General features: G+C 33.9%; 1 protein-coding gene across 5 annotated transcripts in view; it reads right to left on the reverse strand.

Moving 5' to 3' along the window:
- SSBP2 (single stranded DNA binding protein 2) overlaps positions 1–26,851 on the reverse strand; it is a 236,039-nt gene that overhangs the window by 5,659 nt on the left and 203,529 nt on the right. For 4 of the 5 annotated variants that reach the window (XM_054578555.1, XM_054578553.1, XM_054578552.1 and 1 more), the window contains 6 exons: positions 22,635–22,670; positions 20,675–20,729; positions 16,620–16,690; positions 13,390–13,468; positions 10,543–10,571; positions 3,604–3,702 (listed from right to left, as the gene is read on the reverse strand). In XM_054578555.1, the coding sequence (XP_054434530.1) occupies positions 3,604–3,702; positions 10,543–10,571; positions 13,390–13,468; positions 16,620–16,690; positions 20,675–20,729; positions 22,635–22,670 (369 nt within the window). The remainder of the gene's footprint in view (positions 1–3,603; positions 3,703–10,542; positions 10,572–13,389; positions 13,469–16,619; positions 16,691–20,674; positions 20,730–22,634; positions 22,671–26,851) is intronic. The other variant, XM_054578554.1, reaches the window with a different exon arrangement.

A 26,851-nucleotide genomic window follows, 5' to 3' on the forward strand; every position in this document is an offset into this window, starting at 1 on the left:
AGAAGAGAAGTGGCTTAGAGTTTTCCAGAAGAAACGGAAGAGTATGTGTTAAGTGGGGTATCGGATGTGGACACATTAAATATTCATGGGGTACTGTCCCGAGACCACACTGCAATGTTTCCATTGTACGGCTGCATCACTATGTGAAGGCATGCTGCAAGGTTTGCGCAAGAATGTTGTGGTATCAAGTTGCTGTTTCCAAACCACTGAGTCTACCTCTCCTCAAGCAAATGATAAAATGGCTCTTATCAAGCTGTTGACAGCATTAGTGTTTAGTTTAGCAAAAAACAAAAAACAAAAAACAAAAAAACCAAAACAAAACAAAAAACAAAAAAGTAAAACCTAAAGATATAATTTTCAACGCATAGTTCCTTGTTTTACCTTTTTATGTAAAATGCTTTTGAAATAACAGGACTTGGTATGTCCTAGAGAAATTTGGGATTTTTTCTTTGTTATACTCAGTTCACATACCATGGAGTCAATCAGCGATATCCATTGAATCCTTAAACAATGTGCATAAATTTCTGTTTATACACTTGGAGAACACTTCAGATCTCACTATATTTCTAAGTATCTATATTTTCTTTATGAGAGATAAGTAAAATGCAACTACTCTGAGCTATATTTCAGATCTGACCATATTTCTATTTCTAAATATCTATATAATATTTCATTTTCTTAATGAGAGATAACTAGGGCTACTCTGAGCTACTGTGAGATAAATATAGTATGTATATGATTATGTAAAAAAATTGACCACATGTGATTTCTTTACAATAGCAGAGAATGACAAAGGGCAGTAAGAGGGTAGGAGGAGGTGATCTTGCCCCTCGTTTGTAATTCCTACTTGATACCATGCTTTAAATACCAAGTTTTCTCAGTTGATTATAGTTCAATGCTATGGAGAAAATATTCTGCTAAATTAATTCAAGAAATAAGACTTTCTTTCTTTTTACTTGAGAAGCATGAAGCCCTATTTTTTGAACTAAGCCTTTTTGTAGCCTGTATTTTCAAAATCAAAAATTTTATAGAGTTCACACTAGGGGACCTCTTTGTTTCTTGAATTAAAGCCCTTATTTATGACCTAAAAAACAGGAGGTGTAGAGTGAAACATTTTTTATTCACATTTTTCTGTGTACAGCGTGTTGGCATTGCAAGGTTTCTTACTTCAGGTCAGGTATTTTTGTTTCCATATTAATTAAATGAAGTAGCATGTGTGAAGTGACCAGGATAGTCTGCATATAATAAGCACCCAATAGATGTCTGTGCCCTTCCTAGGCTTCCTTCTGTGGTTTACCTTCAAGATAAAGACTGACAAATCCTCAAAAGGCAGACTGCTCAACAATATGTGCTTTTCAGAGTTATGTGCATTAAAAGACACTTGAATTTTACAGCTTCATTCATTGAAAAATGTTTTCTTTTTTAATTTTGACAGTATATTTATTGTAGCTGGGGACAGTGAAACAAGGAAGGGCTTAGGACAGAAGAAAGCATAGGAGAGAGCCTAGGCGCTGTTGCATTGTCTCCCTAGAAATGTCACAGGAAAGAAAGGAGCGTAGGCGGGACTGCTTTGGGTCACTGCAAAGTCAGAGAAAAGGGGCTTCGGAGACAGGTTCAGGGGGTGAGCCTGGGACGAGCTTCTGCTGCCCATTGCTCCCTGCTTGCAAGTCTCATGGGAACCCTTAAGAGTTCAGGAGATGCACATCTGAGAGGGAAGAAAGGCATGGGCATACTCCTGGGACGGAAAGGGCACTGTTTTCTTTCTGAATTCATTGAATAGTTATGCTTTTCCTTGATTATGGTAAAGATAACTTATTGAAGATACCTAGTCTATTTTTTCTTAAGGCCTTACATTTGTCTTCTGTCTTCCTTCCTCTCTGCTCTCACTTCTTGATGTTTTTAAAAAGTCCAAACAAAAATGTGCGGTGGTGATGTGATAGAGAAGACCAAGATAACAATGACATCATTCATAATATGGCAGACCCCTCACCAGACAAACAAAAGAACAAAGCAGCCAGTGCGGACTTGCTACTACGGTTGCATGACCTCCTGGTGGCAGTGCAGGTTCTCAACCACCATCCATTTATTTTCCTGTTAGGGACTTTTCTGGTGGGGACGAGAAAGGGAGAGGAAGGAAGGTGGGGACTTTTGTTTCCTGCTAACTCTGCAGAGCCATCTGCCATTTTACCTTCTTCCTGGCCTCAAAGGTAGAGGGGCTGGGTCCTGAGTCGGGGTGGAGGGGTCCCTGCTCCCTCCGCTCTCTTTTCTATGCATACATGTGCACTCTCCAGTTAAAGGCTAAAGGGTGAGGCTGGTATTTATTCTGCACAAAGAAGTCGTTAAAGACTTGGTATATCTGATTCTTTGATCCTCACAAACACACTTCTGATGCCAACCCTAAAGTGGCACCCCTCTTCCCTCTGTTAAACAAGGCAGCAGCCAGTAACAGCAACTCAGCGAAGGAAGGGGATGGGAGAGTTCATCAGGAGTTCAAGTCATCTGGAAACTTTTTAAAGGAGTTCTTGTCCAATCCAAACTTAATAATTTCCTCTATGCCTTTAAAACACCTGGTTTATATCTACAATAGTAATTATTAATATGACATGTGGTTTAATTAGGTGTGTAAGTATGTTCTCCCCCATCTGATTACAATTTTTGAGGTTAGGGCTATCATATATTTATCTCAGAATATCTGTCCTTAACTAGTGCTTTACATAAAGCAGGTTTAATAAATGTTGAATTAAAGTGAATTAATTATACCTCATTGAATTATACCATTTTATTGCTGGAAGAATTAGCAGAAAAGGAGATAAATGTGTCTAATTAGATAAAGTAAACATTAACTAATTCATTAAAATTAACTGATTTGTCCATAGTCTTGCAACAAACTAGTGAAAGAACCAGGTTCTAAAAAATAATTTCCATAATCTTAAGCTACATGGTTTCTCATATATTTCCCATTTCCTCATCACTTATGGTCTACCCTTTTGATTCTTTTAATATGAATTTTTATGTATACCTTCTTTGTCCTCACTAACATATAGACATATACATACAAACATACACATATTACGTTTACATATACACATATACACATATGTATATATAAATATACATACATACATATACACATATGTGTGTGTGTATATATATGGTGGGGGAAAAAGTAGATTTACAATTGTTCAAGTGGAAAATAATATAATAATTAATAAATAATAATACAAGAATAAACTATTTCACATACTCACAACTGGAAACCTACTTCTGTCCACCCCTGGTTTTGCAGTGATCCAAGACATTTTAATAATGTGAAAACTTACAAAAACTATCAAATATGCAACCTATTTCCAATGTGTTCCTTATCAGTGAATGTTCTCTATAAGAAAGTTATAATTATAATTTTAATTTTTCTAACTGTGTACATGGGAGTAAAAAAATAAAAAGTTTAAAATTTTTTCAAAGAAATTTCACTTAATTTTCTAATTTAAAAGATCAACCTATTGAACTCTAAACAGTTGCAATAATGGCTTTATGCATTAATTCTAATAGAAGAGCTTCAGAAATAAAATCTGTATATAACAATGTAGTCAAGGGAATACTTACACTCTCACTCTGAAAAGGGTTTAAGAAATTTCCCCCCATTTCGCTATCATCCCTTGGAGTGCCCGGTTGATTACTCAGGCTCATATTATTGGGAGAATTCTGTAAACAAGATTTAGAAAACAAGGCATTGTTGAAGATTTTAATTTCCCTCTTGCATTGTACTGTTTCAAAAATGGAATCTATAGCAGCATCTCTAAGGACAAAGCCGACTTGTGATTCTAATCTTAGATCATGTAGTCTAGTTCATTTTTTGAACCTTGACAAGTACTAATGCTTTTCCAAATGAAAATTAAAACACACAGAGGAAACCCAGAATAACCCACCACAAATTTTTTTCTTAGTCTCAAAATCAATATTTATTCAATTTCCCACCCTCAGCGGATAGAGTTCCTAGAACTCTGGAGAGTTTAAAAACATTCCCAGCAGGTGCATAATAAAGAGAGCCTACCCACTGGTCAGGCAGGAAGGAGCAGCAACTTCCCTCAGTAATTTTACTAACCAAACTTCAAAAGGTCACCGTTTTCATAAGCATTCCCCTTTAACTCCACATGCGGTTTGCACAATCACACTACTTTACCCATTATTTTTACGTAAACCATAAGGAAAAAGGAAGATAGTTAACAACTATAGTTAAGAACAAGAGAAATACCTTAGGACCTGAGAATTCAGTATGTACTCTTAGAGAAAAAGAAGGCTACAAGGTAAAACTGCTTTAGTACCTTTTTCTATCATTAAAGAGTAGATATACTTTGAAACTTTCCTTTAAGAGAAAATGGCTGATATTAGCAATCTAATCAAACACTAAGTTAGCAAATCACTTCATGTTCTGTTTAAATTTGCTAGTTTCTCCAATAGCATACACTATTAGCATCTACAGCTATAGGAAGTACAAACAAATGGTACTGGCATATGAACCATGTTCACACAGCACTGCAACTGTAACTGAGGGACTCTTTCGAGGTCCAATTTATTGATTTGTAACAATAAACTTCAAGGTTAAAAATTTTTATTTGTTATTTCAAGTGAGAGAAAGATTTTAGGCGTTTTTTTTCCCCCCTAAGCCATTGCATTGCATGGTCTGTTTTTTAATACATTTTTAGCTGTTTAAAATAAAATTACTCTGAGGCTCTGACTTAACTAAAACCAAATTATGTCATAAAAATTAAAATTTCATGAATGAGAATATGTGCTTTCTAAAAGTATGGTTAAACTGTAAAGCAGACACAGGTAAATGAACCAGTGGAAAGAGAGCTTGTGTGTGGCCCTGTGGGGCACCCACAGGGAGGATCTGACAACAAGGATGCTCTGAAGTCCTTGGGAGCCCCATTTGCCAAAGAACCACACCAGCTGGGGAACCACAGTTTAATAGCATAAAGAGAACTCTTTTTTTCGGATAAATTTTTCTCTACAAATGTTAGTTTCCCATGTATATAGAAAAGCAAATGTACTTTGAAATGAACATGGATAACCTGATTTCCTGAAAAAAACATCTAGGTGAAATTTAATGAAATACAACTAACTAAGCTATAGCTTATTCATTATTAAAGTTACTAACTAATCAATCTGTTCTGAAAATAGGAATGATAATGCTAACTTAGTTCAAAAATAAAAGTAAATTTATACAAATATTCCAAGATTTACCCCAAATCTATGCTTTTTTTGGTGAAGGCAGATTTCTTTCATTCCAAACATATGAAGAAATTGCTCACCTTAGAACAAAAAATAACCTAGTACCTATATATGGGTATGTGAGGGTGTACTTGGAGACCGAATACTTGTGCACATTCAAACAGATCTCTGAAATGAGCTCTCTCCATTCTAGCGTAACACTCGCCCTCTCAGCGGTTCCTGAGGTGCCCTGGATGGAGCCGCATAGCTCTCAGTAAGTTGGGGGGTTCTCAGACTCTGCTGCACTTTTGCCATATCTCATTTTCTGATTTACAATTTTGAAAGTTTAGCTAAGTTCAAATCTGGTTCCTGACTCACAGTGTTGATTTAAAAATATTTAAAATTTTAAAGTAACATTGTGTTACTGTTTAAATATCTAGAAAGAAGTATTGCTAAGAATATTTAGAAGAAATAGTTATAAAACATTTCCGGTGTTGTTATTTTTATTTTTCATGCATTATTTTCATATCATGGTGACTTAGCATTATAATTTTTTTTTTGTGGGATTATCTAAGAACACTGAGAGGAAGAGTAAAAGGACATATTCAACATACAAAACTGAACTAACATCAGATCTCCGAAACCTACTCTTATCTAGCTCACTGAGCATATTTAAAAATCCTGAAATGATAAAACAATTTTTTAAAAAATCTGACGTAATCTCCATAAAATGTGAAAACAACAAAAGTTCTCAATGGGGAACCTTAGGGAGATTGTGCTGTCCACAATTACTGACTGACAAAGAGATAAAGTTACACTCAATATTGGCATCTGAGGCAGAGCTGAGACAGTGGTTACAAAGTCCAGGCAGGAGCAGGTTGTGAGGGTAGGGGCAGTGAACTGGGTGTATATTTCATTTAACTGTAGGTATGTTTGTGTGCAGTGTCCAGGAGATTTCATCATAAAGGCAAGAATATAATGCACAAAAAGGGCTTAGGTTGGTCAGAAAAGTATTCCGATTACTTGAGCACGTAATTCGAGAGTACAAAGCACAAGAGAATACAAGTAAAAATTACTTTTAGTGACATTAAGCATTTTGGTAGCATTTTTTACTTCAGTTAATATGTACTTTATTCCCTACTTTAAGACTTTAGCTTGAAAAAGTATAGTTAATATTATATTGATCTATTTTCAAGGGATTTTATTATATTCTAATTTACCCTTTCCTGAAACTGGAATATTTCCCTTGCTTAAGCTATGACATCATATACGAATGTTATTTTTAAGTATATACATGTGCTTGTGCGTGGGTACACATACACACAATTTCTTCTGGATGGCCTATTTAATTCATTTAGCTCTCTGTTTTCTGATTTTATCTTTCAAGCATTCTTCCATATCATCTGTCAATTACTAAGTTATTGTTCCTTCTTCTACCTATCTCCAGAAATTATTCCAAAACTTTCAAACATCTATTAACAAAGGGAACACTTGTAAAATTTTTGGCTCTATCTGTAATGAAAAGAAAATATTACTGACATTATTCTAAACTCTTTGGAAGTGACTTTTGCATTGATTTCTTATAGGTTGCCAATTACAAGGTTTATAGAGTGTCGTTGTGACTCTGCCATTTACCCAAAAGAATAAACTGCCAGTCCTGGTTCTCCCAGTGGGAAATGTAAGCTAGCGCTCAGGCCCGCAGCTGAGAGGATGGCAGGAATCTGTAGCTGTCAGTTAGCTTTCCTGTGAATGGTGTGGAATATTTAACTGGAACTGAGGATTGTGAGGTTAGACAGCTTCGGGCTGAAAAGACTCCTTTGATAATTTATTAAGCATGACATGATCAGATCTTGCCTGCTCTTACATGCTTTTTTTCAAAACTCAAAAATATAAATGTTAAGTATCTTCATTTGAACTGCAGAATTTATTTAGGTGAGTTTCTTCTAAGAAAGAAAACCATATGCTCCTCTATACCCCTAAAGCAACTCCAAGTCATAATGTTTTAGTTACACTGATTAAATGAATGATTTTTCGGTCGCAAAAGGATGTCAAAAATTTCACATTTCATTTAAAAAAAGGCTTCTAAATTAAAGGTGAATTCTGCATTTTGAGAAAGATGCACATGAATTTTACTAGGTAATCCTCAAGTGAGAAAGCAGTAATTTTAAAACTCTTTATTTGGAACCTGGGCTAGTGTGGCTTAGTGGGTTGAGCACCAACCTGTGAACCCAGAGGTTGAAGGTTCAATTCCCAGTCAGGGCACATGCCTGAGTTGGGGGCCAGGTCCTTGGTTGAGGGCTTGTGAGAAGCAACCAATCTATGTTTCTCTCATACATCAGTGTTTCTCTCCCTCTCTCTCTCACTCCTTTCCTCTCTCTCTAAAAAATAAGTAAAATCTTAAAACAGAAGAACAAAAATTAAAACTCTTTGTTTGGAGTGTTCGTTCATTTTGCCAGTAGAGCAGTGCTATCCAAGTGGAGGTGACTGCGTGAGTCCATAGCCTTGCCCACAAAAGGGAGTATATGGGGGGAAGATAGTTAGCATATGCGCTGTGCTTCATAGCCCTTAGCATATAGTCACATGTGATTCTCAACAATTTTATGAACTAGGTAAGGAATGAACTACAAGCTCTATTTTAGAGCTAAGAAAGCAAAGTTGAAGAGAAATCAAGTAACATGTTGCCAAAATTTGTAAGTAGTAGAACGAGGCTTTCTGATTCTCAGTTCTGTACTCTTCACCATACATATAAGATGCATTAAATAGAGCCTATTTACAATAAAAATGTAGAAAAAGAATTGAAATGGTACTAATAAGCAACATTTAAAAATGGAGTAAGAAATTTAAAAAAAATACGTAATACTGGTGCTTGACAAAATATAGGTTTAATTGGGAAACTAGGGAGTTGTAGCTGGAGACCTAACAGGGATTTTGAAGCAAACTTCTAAGCAGTAGTGGTCAAGATTATTTTTTGATTGATAAACAAGGATGACTAGAAAAAGAATAGGATGGAAGGGAACAAACCCAGGAAACAAGAGAAAAGGGATGAAAGAGTGTTGTGAGATAGCTGGACATGTACTGGAAAAGGAAGAAGGTGGAGAACTGGAGTTAGTGACAATGTGTATAGCTTGGAGTAAAATACAAATTATTTGACTGTGAGTAGAAAGAGGTAGGGAGGAAAATAATCAGGGTGGGGGTAGTTGTGGGGGGATAATACACACGATGCTGCTGACTAGAGGAAAAGTGATTGTGGAGCATGGGCGATGTGACAGGCACTGAAGGCATCATCACACAGGCAGCCTGGAAAGGGGGCAGTGCAGAAATGAGCTGCTTCGTAGCTCTTTTAACGGTGGATGCAGCTAAGCATTCCTAGCATATTGCTAAGTGGCATGTATATTACTTGGAGATAATTATTATGAAATGTATTTGAATTCAGCTTTGAAAAAGTTTTTCTTTACTGTATTTATTTGTTCTCCTTAGTTATACTGAGCTTCTTGAAGGCAGAGACCTTATCTTGTTTATCTTTTGATTTTGAGAGCCCAGAATAATGCCTGGTGCATTAGTTTACTGAATGAGGAAACTGCTGCTAGTATAAACCATTTGAGGGCAAAAATTATGTTTGTATTTAAAGAAGTCTTTCATATCTCTCTATAGTGCACAAGGCAGTACCCAGTACACAAAAGTACACAATGGGTGATCAGTTAATGCTTAAAGAATAAGCAATATCTCATTAGGCAAGAGAATGTTATTAGCAGTAGGTACAGTGTAGTGGAAAAACTTGTCTCTGGGAATAGGAATGGGAAAATAAGCACAGAAGGAACAGAGATAGACCTGATATGAAGGAAGATTAGAAGACGGTATTTAATTTGTCCTTATGGCATTATTTAAAAATTTTAAAGTACTTTATAAATTACCAAGTACTCTCTCATATATAATCCTGTTTAAATCTACCTATTATATAAGGCTATGAGTTGTCAGTGGAAATTTTAGGAAGATGATCTTAAGCAATCTGGATGATGCCACTTTTCTGTGATGAAGAACCATCTTTAGATACTAGACTATGCTACTCCAATATAACAGAAATCTCACTAGTGATCATGAAGCACAATTCAGCTAGTATCAGTTGTTAGATACTGGAAAGTAGCTGATGTAATCATAGTCATTTGACTTGCAAAAGAGCTTCTCAGAGAAAGGCTGTAATGGAAGTATACAGTGAATCTGATTTTGAAAACAGGCTTTTTGAAGGCTTACCTAATACTATTTCTCATAGAAGTAAGCTAGTACTCATTATAAATATTTATCTATTTTTAAAAAAGAAAAAGACCTACCTGACTGTTCCTAGACACAGACATCCAAAGTGTGTGTAGGACCCATAAGCCAGGCAATGTAGGTTTAATGTAAGAGTGACAGTTAAACTCTCACACTTTTTCTTTTAGCTTGAAGTCTTAGTTTAGAAGATTTTTATAGCTCAATCTTATTTTATTTTTCTTAGCATTAGGAATTTTACATTATCACATAAGAACATAAATTAGAAGAATTAAAAATGAAGTCATCCTTTAATGAATTTCTCTATTGATATGAAGTAGACTTCTAAGAGAGTTATTCTAGTGGTAGTTAATAATTAGTTCTTATCAGCCATTCTAAATATATTTTTGACCCACAGAGAACTATTTTAAACTCATCATGACCTAAAAAGTATTTAGGTACTCTTCTTCAAAAAAATATAAGGCATCTTAGCAAAATATTAATTTTAGATACTCAAACTCTTGAAGAAAAATGCAGACACATGCGATTGAAAGGCTCACTTTCCTACTTGTATTAATACAATTCTCCTCTAATTATTTTCTTACTCTATTTGGGGGAACTGGAATAGTGACTGAGGACGTTTGCATTGCCTCATGAAGGCTTTACAGACAAATGAGATGTATACATGCAATACCCTTATAATAACCACTTTTTCAAATTTATTTATGTTTCTCTAGACATCTTTACATTTTAGAAATTATCAAAACTATGTCATTTTGCTTTACAAATATGTAACATCATAACATGATTAAATTGGTTATTACTTGGGTATTCATTAATCAGGAATAGCACATCTTATAAATGAACCTTAGCCTGTTTAGAGACATTTGTAAAAGATTCATTTTTACCCTTTCCCACAGATTATATACATTAATATTTTAAACTTGTAGTTAATTATATCTGGCCTTCCACTTTCAAACTCTTCTTCAAGAACAAAATTCATACAGTTGCTCTAATAATCTTAATGAGAGTTCTATATAGAATAAAAAACAGACAAAAAAAAAAACCCAGAGAATTCACACTGCTCACCTTGGAAATACTGTCCATATCTCCTGAGCCTGAAAAAAAAATACAGAAAGAAAGTCTTTATTAGGTACTGATTTCATTTATAAATTAAGCACTTCTTTAACATAAATAAATGCAGCATACTTGGTATATTTTCCAGTGTACATCTCCTGAAATTTTAATTTTAAAAAACTGTTTTTTTACACTGCCATCAAATAAGTACCATTTGATGACAAATGCAGGGAAGAGTTGTACCTCCCTAGTTTCCAATTATTTCATTTTTTAATGACAGAATGAAGAAAACTATTATTATCATAAATTCCTGAAAGTAAAATAATGGAGAGATATATATATGCTACTCAATTCAAATTTTTTAAATGTAGGTATATGTGTGTGTGTGTGTTTAACTAGAGAGCAAGAGGGAGATATCTAAATATATTTTTCAATATAATGCTTCTAAATCTTATAAAATATAAAATGGACATTTGCAACAAAAAATTGGGAACCACATCTTAGTATAATATCCGAAAGCAAAATATTTTAGTAATATCACATATTTGACAGCAATCAATACTCATGGCAATATATCAAAAGTAAAAATGTCTTCAAAATATAATACTGTTTTATTTTGATGCTTGGATGAAATGAACAACCAGTACTAATTTCTCATTTAAGAGATGGAATCATGCCCTGGCTGTTGTGGCTCAGTGGACTGAGCACCAGCCTGTGAACCAAAAGGTTGCCAGTTTAATTCCCAGTCAGGGCAGATGCCTAGGTTGTCAGCTGAGAGGCAACCCATCAATGTTTCTCTCACATATTGATGTTTCTCTGCTTCCCTTTCTTTCTCCCTTTCACTCTCTCTAAAAAATAAATTAAAAAAATGGAATAATACTTTATATCTTTTGGTATAAAGAAACAATAATCAGATCTTTGCCCTATATTAACTTTGTTTTAAATTATTTTAATAATTAACTTTCCTCACATAAAAATATTATAATGTTTTAATTGTACAACAGTCAGTCAACAGTCACAAATAAAGTTTGGGCTTATTAACATGATTAATTTGTAAATAAGCAGACATAATAAGTTTTTAATGCTAAATATATGTGTCTATGCATACATATAAATATGTACAATAATGTTCATTATAGAAAGTAATAAGCCACATTTCAAACATATGAAGCTCTTCCACAAATTCTAATTTAGTGAATTATATAACTGAGAATTCTCTAACTTGACCGAAGGTCATCTTTTTGTGAATGAATTTATAATTAAAAGACTGGAAAGTGAATTATTTTGCAAGAAATTGGAAAACACAGTTCTAGAGCGGTGCTGTGCAGGAGGACTTTGTGTGATGATGGAGATGCCTTTCTGCGCTGTGCATTGCGGCGACCACTGGCGAGATGAGGCTCTGAGCCCTCACATGTGCCAGTGCAACTGAGGAACTGAACTCCACATTTTACTTATTTTTAACTTAAAATTAAATAGTCACACTTGGCTACTGGTTACCAAAATTGGACAGTGCAAAATAAGAATTTGAAATAAGGCAAAGTAGGTATGGATCCTTAAAAGCAGAAAAATCTACCAATGTGTTGCAAATAGTTTCTTGATTGTTGAGGTTACATAGCTTTTCAAAGTATCAGAGGGTGGCATTTTCTGACCTACGGTGGGGTTGTAAAATCTGTGTATAATCTAAGTTACTTATGGGCATAGTTTCTCCATCTAGGTAAAAGATGGTCCTTTTCAAAAGAAAAAAAACATTATCACAAACCTCCACCGCCATCATCAACTCTTACATTATTTATAATAATGCTTAAACATAAAACAAATATTTTTTTCAGTTGTGCATTCAGCCTGCCAATACATATAGTAGGCTCTGTGACCTAGTCAGTTTTGTACTATTTGTCTCTGTTTCTCACTATTGTGAAACCTTGTGTTCACTTTGCAGGTATTTGGCTTCATCCGGCAAGAAAGCATCATTTATAAAGTATGTTTTCAACCATTAGTCACACTACTTGAAATCAGCTGTATCACTGAACACAAAAAAAATGTGGGCAGTGTTCTCTCTTAAGAGAATCAATCAGATTATCTAAAATATCACACTAATTTTATTTTAAACATTAAAATACTGAAAAAAGTTAAGAAATTCTTGCATAGAACTAAAGGTTCTCTGAGATTGTATCTACAGACCTTTATTCTTTTGCATTTTTTAATTGTTGTTCAATTACAGTTGTCTCCATTTTCCCCCCATTGCTTTCCCTTGCCCTGCCCTCCCCCGAGTTGTCTTTGTCCATGGGTCCTTTATACATGTTCCTTGACTTGACCCTTCTCCTTCTTTCCCCTGTTATACCCCTGCCTCCTCCCCTCTGATCTCTGCCAGTTTGTTCTTTACTTCCATGCCTCTGGTTCTATTTCGCTAGCTGGTTTGTTTTGTTGATTAGGCTCCACTTATAGGTGAGATCATATGGTATTTGTCTGGCACTGCCTGGCTTTTTTCACTTAGCATAATAGTCTTCAGCCCCTTAGCAACAAAGAAACCAATTGAGAGGATATTGTAGTTCTGCAGGGAAGCTGTGTCTGTCCAAAACAGCAATGCCTTTTTATCATAAAACACCCAGATTTTGATAGGTTAAAGTATGTATCTGTGAATATGAGCTAGGTTAGAACTAAGTCCACATTTCTGGTTTTCAAATGACCTACAGTCATCATAAATAATACACTACAGATTAAATTAACAGGGTGAGGTAAAAGGTGAAGCATTTCAAAATAAGTCACTGCATACAAAAGGACTTTGCAAATCATATTATCTACTATGTAGAATTAATGTTTTGTTTTAAATTGATTTCTACACATCAAATTTAATATCCTTACCTAAAGAGCCATTCATGTGATGTGATTCCATTCCTCCTAATCCACCCATGGGTCCATCTGAACCAGGGCCCATTGGAAACTATTTTAAAAATGAAAAAAAGAATGATAATATTAAAAACAATTGTTTATATCAATGCTACTACATCTGCTTTTAACATTTTAAGGCAATTCCACAGCTTATTTTCATTTTCAAATTATTGAGATTATTTTCCTAGATATTTTTCAGCCTTGTAGATTCTCTAAGTGGACTGCCCTACCTCTCTCATTCCACTCTCTGTTTGGATCTTCAGACTAATCCTCATTCATAACCAAATTTTTCTTCTTCGGATATCCTCAATTAGAAAGCAAATACATTCTAGTGCAAATGATAATCATTCTCTTTGCTATTGTGCTATTATAAACAAGAGGTGATTTTTTCAAAGCTACTAAGATGGTTAATTTCTTATTAATAGGAATGATTCAACATTAACTTTTTTAGCAGACAACCTATTTTTTGTTCAAATGGGCATAAATAATTTAATCTCGGGTTAAATACAGGGTAGGGTGAAAGTAGGTTTATATTTGTGAGTGGGTAAAACACAGTTTATCCTTGCATTTACTATTTATTAATTATTGTAGTATTTTCCATAGGAACAACTTTAAACCTACTTTTGACCCACCCTGTACATTTGGCTCCTTGGGGATAGCTGAATATAGCTAATTCTTTTTGCCAGTCTCAACTATCTCAGTACAATGATAATCATTCTATAGTGGTTATAACTAACATTTTAAAAAGCACTGGTATTATTTTATTTGATTTTCAAGTGAAATCTTACTTTAGAAACCTGGTGAAAACCATGTGAGCAGACACACTGTGGCAGATCTGGTGGTGGTGAGCTCAAGGCCCACCCACTCAGCCCTCCCCTCATCTCCCTGAAATATTTTTGAGGAAACCAGGCCTGAGTTTGAAGATGTTATCTATAATTATCTTATGTTTACAGTTAAGACAACCTACTGAAAATACTTGTTCTTAAAATTTCCCATCTGAAGGCATTTCTTCCATGTTGTATGACACAGAATACTGACTGTGGTGTGTGCATGTGTATATGCATTTATGTGCATAGATGTGATGGTGATAGTTACTAATCATAGAGCATTTTGGGGGAAAATCAATTCCCCTCAGCAAACAACATGTATATCATCAACTCTGTGTGGAAATAAGATGGCTATCTGTCATCTATGATCATACAAATCACATGCTTATACATTTTCTCAAGATAATGTCAATTATTTCTGTTTCCTAAAGTTCTGTTGTCAAAAAGCACATGGAGTGATTTTCAGTAAACAATCTGGAATATGTATACCTTCTATGATAGGTAAAAGAAATTAACTTTGAACTTATCATTGTTACTCGGTTTTTGTGAAAAGCATGGATCTGGGCTGAGAAACTGGTGCTGGTGAGGCCAACAGCCTGTGAACTTACTCTGGTCTTTTTATCTGGCCCCCACAGTGTTTTAGAAGGCATTAAGACGATAGGAATGTAAGCTGGGCCTAGCCCTCCTTAGGTATTTGCTTTTACTACCTTTGGCTGAGATGAATAACATTTGAAAAAGTGATATGTTCACCTACTTTTTTTGGATCTCTTATGTTTGTATGGAGTTAGAGAACCAGAGTAGAACACACTTGGATGATGTCAGCTGACCCCAGAAATGTCTTCTTATCATATGCTCTTGGTTTTCTCCTTTGCTCTCTACTTTTTAATTATGAAGTTTTCTGATACTAAAGTGCAGTATAAAGGGCTTTTCTATTTTGTTTTTTTTGCTGTATTTCTAAAATGAATGTTGTCCTTTATCATAGTCAATATTCCTTAAAATCTTTGTGAAAACACCTTTTAGACATAATTGATAGGAAATTATTTCCTAAAAAACAACTCATTTGATTATATAAAAAGAACAGTGATAACTGATGTACTGCTTAACAGAAATACAATTAAATCTTAGTTCTATAACACTTCGGTCCTTGACCAAGTTGTCTATTGGAAAAAAGGTCTTGGTTGTCTAACGAAGCTTGAGTCTCGATTCTCTACCCAATAACCCTTTCGTGCTGACACCTGTGTGCTAAGTCAAGCATCTTCAGGTGACAAAGGAAGTTTAGTTTTTGAACAAATTGCTTCTCAAACAGTTTTCTGGAACGAATTAAGTTCAAGAACTGAGCTTCCACCGTAATACACAAGTTGCAAATGTGAACTTACATCAGTAAATTTAGATTTACTAGCAGCCATGTTTAAAAAGTAAAAAGAAACAGGTGAAGTTAATTTCAATAATATATTTTATTTACCCTATATATCAAAATTATCATTTCAATATGTAGTCAATATGAGCATTTTAATGAGATATTTTACATCATTTTTTCATACTACTTACTCAAAATCCAGTGTGTATTTTATACTTAACAGCACATCTCAATTTGGACTAGCTGTATTTCAAGTACCACACCATACTGGACAGATTTAAAGTTTCCTTTTGTTGTCTTTACTGCTAAGAAGCTTGATTTTAACAATTATTTCATGCTCAGTCTTCAATATATTTCTAAAAATTCTTTTATGTCTTCTGATTTTTAATTTTGAACATATATATGTATACATAGCTATGTAGTAACTACACTCTGTTATCAATATTTTCTGTTAACACCTAGGTTTTGTATAATAGATAAATAAAATATCATTTTCCTGTAAGCTGTAAGCTTTAGTGAAAAATTACAACCACCTGCTTTATTAAAACACCCAACTTCTTTCAGCAGGACTACCTCAATTCTGTATTTAAACTCCAGATTCCAAAATCTAAAGAAAAAACAAGCATACCCAACTTCTTCATTTATTGTCGTTTGTCAGGATAAAAAAATAAATAGGATCACAATGAAGAAATCAGTGACAGTAAAATGAGGTAATGAACAGTTATACATTACCTGTCATTTTTAAGTAGTATTAATTACTAAGTATTTGAGATAAAATAAGACTATGCAGCAACATTTTATAATTAATTAGGTTAACAACTACATTTAAATTATATTGATATGAAATCTTTTGTTATTCTGTTACATGTTTTTTCAACCCAGAACACACGATTCAATTTTTGTAATGTCTAATAAGCACTTAGATATGAAATATAAAGCTTATAGAGTATCCAAGAAATAGAATGCACTAAGAGTTTGTCTTCAAATACATTACAAAAATTTTTAAAATTTGTATTTACATTAGGCCTGTTAGGTCCAGGAGGTACTGCATTCATTAAAGTATACATGTTGTCTCCCGAGTTGGTTGAATCTGAAACAAAATATTACTTAATTAATATCATTCTTTATAATCTATACCCAAGTCATCACAAAGTAATAATTGGAGATGATCTGAACACATATACATATTAATAGCTGCAGTGCTTGAATTAGTCATTGCTAACTTCAGAAATAAATCAATACCTGTAAGTCACTTTCTGACTCAGAATCATTATTCTGACATTGTAAATTAGGACTATTTACCTAATATGTTAGGCGTAATCACTTGAATAATTCAGGTACAAAGAAATTACCTTAAAAAATCTAAAAAGATAAAGTTTTTAAAAAAGTCATGGATATTTTTTTACTTCCCTAAGCAATTTATATGTATAACAAAAATCTCCTTAATTCAGATTCAGTAGATTTTCAGTTTTCATTGTTACCTTAGGCTTCTTAAAACCAATTTAAAATATTATTTATTTAGCTAATAGTTAGTAAAAGCTGGTGAAATATCTTAGCTTAATTCTAACAGAGAGTAGATGAAAAATATAAAACTGGATTGAAAATTCTCTTAATTGAAGTGAAAGCCAGCTTCCTCCAGTAGAATTTTTTTCTCATTTTATTCTTGATTCATTATAATAAAAATAACTATAGTGTATATTAATATATATAACATTTTAGAGTATTTTTAAAAATTTACATTTTATGTCTATTAGCTAACGGTAAGTTTATAAATATATGTGTTTTTATAATGTATAACCTAGGATAAGAAGATAAATATTTTACATTTGGGATATATTAATTATGAAATAAGTTTTTCTCTTTTTCTATAATTACACAGTTTTCTTAAATACAATAGAGTAGGTTTTTCTATTTTGAAAAAAGTATGTTTCAAATTTTTTATTTGGATTCAAGGTGGAAGATCAAAGTCAATTGCTTCCTCATGGCAAAACCATAAAGTTGGAAATAAGCAATGATTTTTCCTCTTATTTTGTGATTAGTTATTAGACATTAATAAGTTTATTATTTCAGTGCATACACCTTAGGCTCTAGGTTAGATGTCATGCATCAGTTGTCTGTGGACAGTAATCCATAAATCTAAATATTATTTTTTTACTTCTAGATTAATACTTCATACAAGCGATTTTCAACCTTTTTCATTTCATGGCAGACATAAACTAATTACTAAAATTCTGTAGCACAGCAAAAAAATTCTTTTGCTGATCTGACAAAAAAATAGGTATAATATTGATTCATTCACACTGATTCATTGGCTGTTTTCATTTTTTTTTTATTTGACAATCTGAAGGAAAAGAGGGCAGTGCCCCTAACTAAGTAGTCAGGTACTGCATGTTTTAAAAATTCTTGTGGCACACCAGTTGAAAATCGCTGCATCATACTGTTGAAAAAGTTGCAATGCCCACCTACGTTTGTGGCCTTAACTACTTTTACATCCTTATATATGCCATACTCCTGTCAACTCAGGGTACTTGTTCTCTCCTGTATAGGATCAGTGTTTTCCATCTCCACGTGTTTGTTCCTTCTTCCTTCAGGCATCTTCTACCCACTCTCCACCTTCCAAAGTCTACTCACTATTCAAGGCACACTGGAAATACTGTGAAGTTTTTTTTTCTGATACTTCCAAGTGCATGAGTCTTCCCACCAATCAATTCTGCTTTGCATTATAGTTAATATTTTGTTTTATTCTTCTCTTGCTTCAAACTAAGTTACAGTAAGCACATTGAGAGAAGAAAGGGGAACATATATAACTCACTTTGTGTATGTCAGATAGTAAAAATCTGCTAATTTAATGGAATAAATGCTATACCATAAAAGCTTATCTTTCAGAAAATCTTGGACTGGTTTTTAAACATAGGAAAACTTCAAATGGTTTTTCACTTTTATTAATCTTAGTAATTTTACTTACTAATTCCAGTAATTAATTTGAAAAGAAAATGGGCTGTATATTTTAAATATGCAGAAAGAAAAGGAAATTTATTGTTTTTAGGTCAATCAATAATATAATTTCATATCTAAAAAAGTATGGAGGGGAATAAAGTTGGTATTATGTAGAAAATATCTGACTTCTTTTTGTAGATGGAAAAACTTTATATAATAAAGTAGATCTCCTGGCACCTATCATTTTTTGGGGGGGGAGGCTGGCTTCATATTAGAAGAATGACAATGATATAGAACAAATACATAAAGAATATGCAAAAAAGACAGAAAGATATACTGGTGGCAATTTCTGGCTTGAAAGGAAGTGATTGAATTATATATTGCTTACAAAGTTTTGTCTCTCAAAAAAATTTCTTTTAGTATTATAATGAAGTGTTTATTAATCACAAGCCTCCTTCATAAATGTACTTCAGCAAATAGAAATGCAAATGTGGGCAAGATGTTCAATTCACGTAATTATATCTTCAATGAATTCTGTTTCACTTCAATAAAGATGCTCTAAGGACAGAGATCTATGAAATATTTATGACATATTTCAAAGAGTTAGGGAAGCAAAGTAAAATTTGCATTAATTCTTAAATTTATGCCTTTTCTAAATTAGAAAGATTCAAAACTTAAAAATCATGATTTATTGGTATAATTAATGATATTTAATTTCAAGCTTCCATATATCTTAGACTTAAACAAACCAGTTAAAAACATATGAATTTACAACAAAACAAACAAGCAAGGAAAATATAACCAGTGACATTGAAAGAAAAAAGAAACCAACAGAAACAAGAGGGAAGGAGGGAGGAGGGGGGCAGGGAAAGGAAGGGGAAGGGTCAAGTCAAGGAACATGTATAAAGGACCCGTGGACAAAGCCAAAGTGGGGAAGGATTGAGGGAGGGAGGGGGGCAGGGAGGCAGGGGGAGGTGGTGGCAGGAAAATGGAGACAAATGTATTTGAACAATAAAATAAATTAAAAAAAAGAAAATAATAAAAACATATGTATTTAACAGTGTAACATTATTAAATTTGTTCTAATTATAAATGTTTCCCATCTTTTTCATTAGCTAGAAGTTATTATTGATAAGTCTTAGCCTATTTTTTGTTTTATTCAATATTTTAAATATTGAATAAAATGGTTATCATATTGTATTGAATTGTGAATGTTTATTCTCCATGTAAATGTTCTTTGATAATAATTTAAAGGTTTACACTATATTGCATAAAAACTAATTTATTTGTTTCACTAAAATTAGATTTGGTATGAGGGTTGTGTCTACTGTTTCACTATTGACTATAACACATGAGCATTTCTCTATATAACTCTTAGGTTGTATCTCTAATCATTTCTAGTAGCAGGATTATAGAGTCAAGTGGTACAAACTTCTTCATGGCTCTTGATACACGTTGTCAGAGCACTTCGTAGGAGAGCTACGCCAATGTAAACTGCCCCCGTTAGTAAAGTCCTCAAGACACGACACACTTAAATAGTCTGTATTAAAGCCTCAACAAGACAGGATAAAGCTATTTAAAATAGTTATAGTAAATGATTACAGGAATACTGAGGTATTTTAGTTTAGAAGACTGAAAAAAAAAAGTTTCCATGCTAGATAGTGGATCTATTAGCTAACTAATAAATACCTATAGATGTGTAGGGTAAATAATATTGTAGGCACATCTACATCAATTTCATTAAGATAATAGATTGCTGGGTTTGATTTGCTATATTAAACCTAATAGATACATGCATTTCATGTGTTACTTATGCATAAGGTTTCTAAATTGTGAGATCTGGATCTTTTCCACAATCTCAAGAAGTCTTTTAGTCATATAAATTATTGGGAAATTCATACAGATCAACACAGTTTGCACCCCGACTATATGTTACCTACACAACAGTAATTTTCTAAATGCTTTCAGTAGCTGGACAATAGTTGTTTAAGAACACTATTTCTTCCTACTGGCTACCTCTACTCTACTGCATTCAGCAATGAGACAATGAATACTACCAATTTTCACAACAATTTCTGTATTTTGTGATTTTTTTTCTAATAATGAAATGTCAGTGTGGCTCGTTTGATTACGATACCTGCTGGACTAGGCATGATGGGTGTTCCTGGTGGCCCTCCACCTCCCGGAGGACCCTAAACAATGACACAAAATATCAGTATAAATAAGGCATTTCATTAAATAATATAAGGGGAAAAAAGTTAGACTCATCTTTATAATAACCAAATTTGAAAACAACAGAGGAAATGTATTTTCTCTAAATGCACAATCATTTCAATCTTATGTTGAATATAGTTTTGCTTAAATATTGTTGAGATGGTTTTGACAAGTTCCCCAAAACAATAAGGCTGTAACACTGATTTGTTATTCATGATTTAATCATACCAATTATAATGAGGTTAAGAAGAAACCATTTAATAAGGTCTCTACAAATCCATAAAAGAGAAATAATTTATGTGTATTTGAGATTTACCTTATTGTAATTTTCTTATATTTTGTATCAATGCCTTCTATAGAAAACTAGAAACCGAAAGATATTTAAATGTTTACAAAATACATTGGTTCAATTTCTTTCCCCTTTCAGTACCAGTTGCAAACCTTCTGGAGCACTGTACCTTCATCTGTCATATCAATCAGAAATGAGAAGCAATGTTGACTAATGCTGTGGATTACTAAGGCCTGAAGCTACACAACCAGCCTGAAATGGAGATTAGGTACTTCTAAAATTATTCAGTAATTTCAGAGCCAAAATGAATAATTCAGGTAATGTGTTTTAGAACTTTTCAGATGTACAGAGATAAAAATATCTATTATGTGGCTAAAGTGTCACTTCATTCTCAGTGTGTAGACACATTAGATGAATTATTAAATGCTCATTCAAATAAACATCTACAATTTCATAAAACTATATATCAGGCTTATAGTTAAGTGACTTTAAGAAAAAATAGGTTTTACCGAAATTTTCTCACTTTCATTTATGTTTCGTAGAAAATGTGAAAAAAAAATGAGACTTTCTTAATGTATACAACTTAAGGAAACATTGATCCCTAAGTGCACAGGGGCGAAGCAGTGTGTACTTTTTACTCTGTTCATAAAACACTTTCCATGGAGGGTAAAGTGCTTATTGATATTCATAAGTATTTCTTTTTTCCTACTCCAGATAGCCAACACCTCTGAAAATTTCTTCAGGAAAGATTTTCCTTTTTACTTTATCCTTGCTTCTCTGTTAGGCATTTCCCTTTAAATATAGGGTGAGACAAAGGAAGTTACAATTGTTCATATGGAAAATAATACAATAATTAATATGTAATAATACAAGAATAAACTCTGTGTTTTGCATAGTCACAGCTGTACACCTCTTCTGTCCCACCCTGGACTGTAACACATTGTGTTCCATGATGGCCTTGAGGTGCAGCAAGGATTATAATGTAATGATGGTTAAAAGGTAATTTGTAAGTTCAAGCGCTCATGTAAAATCTGCTAATTTGCCTTCAGGAGTATATGAATTATTGAAGAAATTTCACAGGTACTAAATAACAATAATAAGGAAAATAAATGTTTTCAATTTCTAAGAGGGAAAACATAACTAAAAAAAAATCCCCCCTCATTACTAGTCAGTATCCTGCTATCTGATTCTTTCTGCCATTGGGAGAGTTTAATGTCTTCTTAGATTCTTGTGTGGTGAGTGGAGAAGTAGGGGTGTAGATTATTCTCCCAAAGAACTGCAGATTCAGGCATATCATTGTGTAACTGTGGATGGCTTTCTTCATGATTGGACAGAGTGTATTGTGTTCGTTTACAGAAACACATGCTAAAGTAAGACACAGTACTCAGGGCAATCTTAGCCAGATTGATAAGTATTTCACTAATGAACATCCACATATGTACTGAGGCTGGCAGACAAAACAACTTAATACAAATCAGATGTTCACTTCTTGGCCAATACACAGGGGCTCTTCTTAACATCTGGACAACTATTTCAATGCCCAAATAAAATGTAACATCAATTCTTATGAGCAAAGAAACCCAAATGTACTTACTACATAATTCCCAGGAGATGCTGAGGAGTACGGTATCTGGAACATGAACAGGACAAAAAAAAATTTTTTAATTTGTGTGGCATTATGGGACATGACTAAAATGAAGCTATTTTCTAACTTTTATCAAGTTTTAAAATGTATCACAAAGGATAGTAAAAGATAAAGGCATTTTTACTGTCTGAGTGCTATTTATTCCGAGTGAACAAGTGCAATATTATATTGAATTTACAAAAAGAGTCGACTTTAGTCAAGAAGACTTTAGACAGAATTGCAGCTAGCTTTAAGATATATTGGTTTCAGGCCAGTTGTACTCACTGCTTGTTACTAATGACACTTATTCTGTAATTAGAAAGATAGATATTTGTGCAGCTAAAAACCAGAAACCAGAATTTTTCAAATTAGTAGCCTTATGAGATGCAACTTCTAATTTATGTGCATTCTGAGATACATTATTTTTTCCTTAAAAGACAGGTATCAGAGTACTACATTCAAGTAGTACTTAATATAGAGACCTCACCTTTTTCCCTTTCCTGTCTAATTAACTACTAGAAAATAATAAATTCAAATGTTTTGTTAATATAAGCCTCCAAAGACTACTAATTTCTGGGGATCAGACATGGGTAACAAATTCCCTCTTTTCTTTCCAATCAAACTCTTAATCAAGATCTTTTCTAGAGATAACAAGGTATTAATACAACACTGCTATGATAATTTTAAAAACAAAAACTGGAAAACAGGTATAAAAATAAGCCCCTTTGAGTGTGCATATTAATAGAGTTAAATCCAAGTATTTTCTTTCTTCACATAAGCTGACTCACTCACATGGAGATTCTGTACATCCAGGAGAGACATTTTTGCCTTATTCTTAAAAAAGCCAGTAAGTTTCTATCTTCCTGCAGTTTGGCATCCAGGGCCAGAATAGGACCTTTAAAGTAGTGAAAAGATTATAGTGCCTGTACCTGTAACTCTCCTTCCCCCCCACCGCAATACCTTCCATGTGATTAAACATAAAAACAATATGCAACCATAAACCAGAAGGAAGAAAAACAAAGCTATGGTTTTCCATTTATAAATAAGTTTTTGGGGAAACCTTTAATATTATAATTTTAAAATTTTCTCCTCATAGATTTTGGTGACCCTGATTTGGCTTAAGCAAGAGCACAGAGCACATGTGTATGAGGCCTTGGGATGGCCTCCTGTAGGTAGCTCAGCACTTGCAGATGGCCATTCCCAGAGTGCCCAGCATCACTAGGGATGAGGATGACTTCCACTATGAGTTCTGGTCAGTAAATACTTACTCAACTTGGCGAATGAATGCAATTTTGCTCTCTTGGGCCCCTTTGCGTTCATGATCTACCATTCATCCTGTGTTTTGTATTATTTTAAACTTGTGCATCTGCCCTTTCCAAATGAGCAATTAATTTATCCACTGGCTCCATTTTTTTCCTTTCCTTATAACTGGCTCCTGTTCTTCTACTTCTCTCTATCATCTACCATCATTCCTAAGCAACTTCAAAATTTGCTCTAACCACCTACTATCCTTTAGATCTTTGGAATTTACACTTCACTGCCTTTCTTTACTGTACAATATACTTCCTTGTCTTCCATTTATGAGTATGGCCACATCCTGAACTCTTTACACAAAGATCTAAACAATTCCCTTGCCTGACATTTTTCTTGTTCCTCATGACATTCACAAAAAACTATTCTATTTTAACCAGGATCTTCTCCATCACAATTTCTCCATGTTTACTAAGTTCATTTTTCTATTTCCTACCAAATTGCCTCTGCCTCCCCCATGCTACTCTCAGCATTTTATTTCTTTCTTCAACATCTTAAATTCGTTTTCCTAAAGCCTACTTTGTTAATTTCCACCTCTTTGATCACTCCCTAACTAACTTCTGTTTTACAATAGGGGTTTCTGGGAGAGAAACACAAAACAAGCTTGACCAGGTCCAACATATAATCATGTTATCCAGCTTCTGCCTAGTCTTCACCAATATGTGGTAGCATTTCAGCTCAACCTCTAGGGAAGCCCTGAAGCATCCAATAGTATGCCAGTAACGCCTGCAAACTCAGGAGAGAAAGAGCCCCATTTTGTAGCCAATTTCTGTGGTATAAATATTCCCACATGGCAGATTACAAGCTACTGATGATTTAACAATCAGCTCACAAAATTCCTAAATATTTAACAATTGACTTCTGTGAACTCATTCTCATGATGACTATACCATCCTGAGTTGGTATCTTGCCCTTTTGTTAAACATTAAAGGCATCAAATTCTTGCTCTGCCTTCACTGTTACCTCAATACTTTATTATTTATAGATTTAAACTTTTATCCATTCATCTCAGGTAGAAAAAAATAGGTTTCTAAAGCTAGCCACTCTTGATCATCCCATTTGTCTGGTGTCCTTACTCCTTCATGTTTTTAATTTCTCCCTCTTCATAGCTCTTTCAAATATAGTTAAATATAATAAACATTTTAAAATACTTTAAAACTTTATCTCATCTAGTTGTTCAATTTCCTTTTACTTTTTGAGCTCTTTAATTTTGGCTCATATTCACTGTTTCTACTTCTTATTCCTTGATGTCCTCATTAAAGGTAAAGGAGCACTTGGGCTCCTACCCCTTGCGCTCTACTGAACCTGAACTCTTGAAAGTTAATAATTAATGATAATAACAGAAATAAGTGCTTTCAATTTCTAAGAATGGAAACAAAACTAAAAAAAAAACTCCCCTAGTATGAGAGACATAAAATATAACAATGTAGGTAGAAGTATTATGTGGGTCCAGAAGATATACTTGAACCGGGCAGCTGAGACTTACAGAGAGGGTAACCACCAGAAAGACAAAGAACAGCATTAAAGGAAAGGAGGAAGGGAGGGAAGAAAGGAAAAGAAAAGAAAGGAAATAGTTTATTAAGGAAATGATTATGTGCTTTTATACAGCTGCTGCAGCGTGGGCCTCAGAGGGGCTGTAATAAATGATGAAATTTATGGCAGACTGTGAATGAATTTAAGCTGTAGGAAACAGGGAGTCAGGTTTTAGAGAGAACTGAAATTTATGTCTCAGTAAGATAGACAACTCTAGACATCATGGAATATGAATACAAGTTAGGAGATGACTGTAAAAAGTCTAGGTGAGAGACTAGACTAAATCCCCAATAGAGGGATTTAGGCAATGCTGATTAAGGTAAGTAGGGGGAGGAGAATTTGAGAGACTTTTGGCAAATGTAGTAGGCAGGGCTTGGTGACAAACTGGGTGAGGTAGACAAGGGAAGGAAAAAATTAAGGTAATTCCTAGGTTTCCAATTTAGTGACTAGGTGGATGATGGTGCTACTGATTTATACATAGGGAATTCAGGAATAGAGACAAGACTGAAAAAATGCCTGACATGTTGGCTTTGAAGGCACTAGTAGACACTGAGGCAGATCTGATCAGCAAGTATTTAGAAAAATAGGTCTAGACCTTATCAGAGATTAGGACTAGAGCTACAACTTCAATATCCATTTTGTGCTGGGCACAGCACTTGATCTAGGATTCAACTAGATATTATGATAGTTGAAATCAAATACAAATGTTAAAATGAAAAAAAAAATCTCAAGGTTGAAATTTGAGGGCACTACCAAATGAAAAAGGGTGAATGTGACCAGAGGAAAATCAGGAGAAAATATCTTACACAAGTCAAGCAAGTTAGACTTTTATGAAGCAGGGAGTGTGTGCCGCTTGGCTAGGAAATGTCTAAACTGGGCTTGTTCTTAAGTCTGTCAGGCTCAAGCCTTTCAACCTTTCTGTGACACACATAAGAATAATTTATGAAAAGAAATAAGTTAATACAAATATAAAGAAACTTTATTAAAATGAAGAAAATAAACTAACATATTTAAAACAAAACCAAGGTGTCAAATTATTTCAGAAATTGGGTATGATTGAGAACAGGAAACAAGTCATTGTGTTTGGTTGGTAAATAGGTCTCTAGTAACATTCAGAATAGGACTTTCATGGAGACTGAAACTGTTGAGAAGTCAATTCAGCAAATCTTCCTTTATCACCTGCTATGTTTCAGGCACTGCACTACTGCACACTTTTTCAGTACTGAAAAAGACAGGAAGGGCAAGGAATTCACTATCTAGAAGAATGGTGGTGAGAAAGTGAAAGTGTAGGAGACATGGGATGGTGTTTTGGGACTGAGAAAAGGTAGAGAGTAATTTTCTAT

Source organism: Pteronotus mesoamericanus, unplaced genomic scaffold (assembly GCF_021234165.1).
Source record: "Pteronotus mesoamericanus isolate MK-2021 breed Mesoamerican mustached bat unplaced genomic scaffold, CSHL_Meso_final contig_50, whole genome shotgun sequence".
NCBI lineage: Eukaryota > Metazoa > Chordata > Mammalia > Chiroptera > Mormoopidae > Pteronotus > Pteronotus mesoamericanus.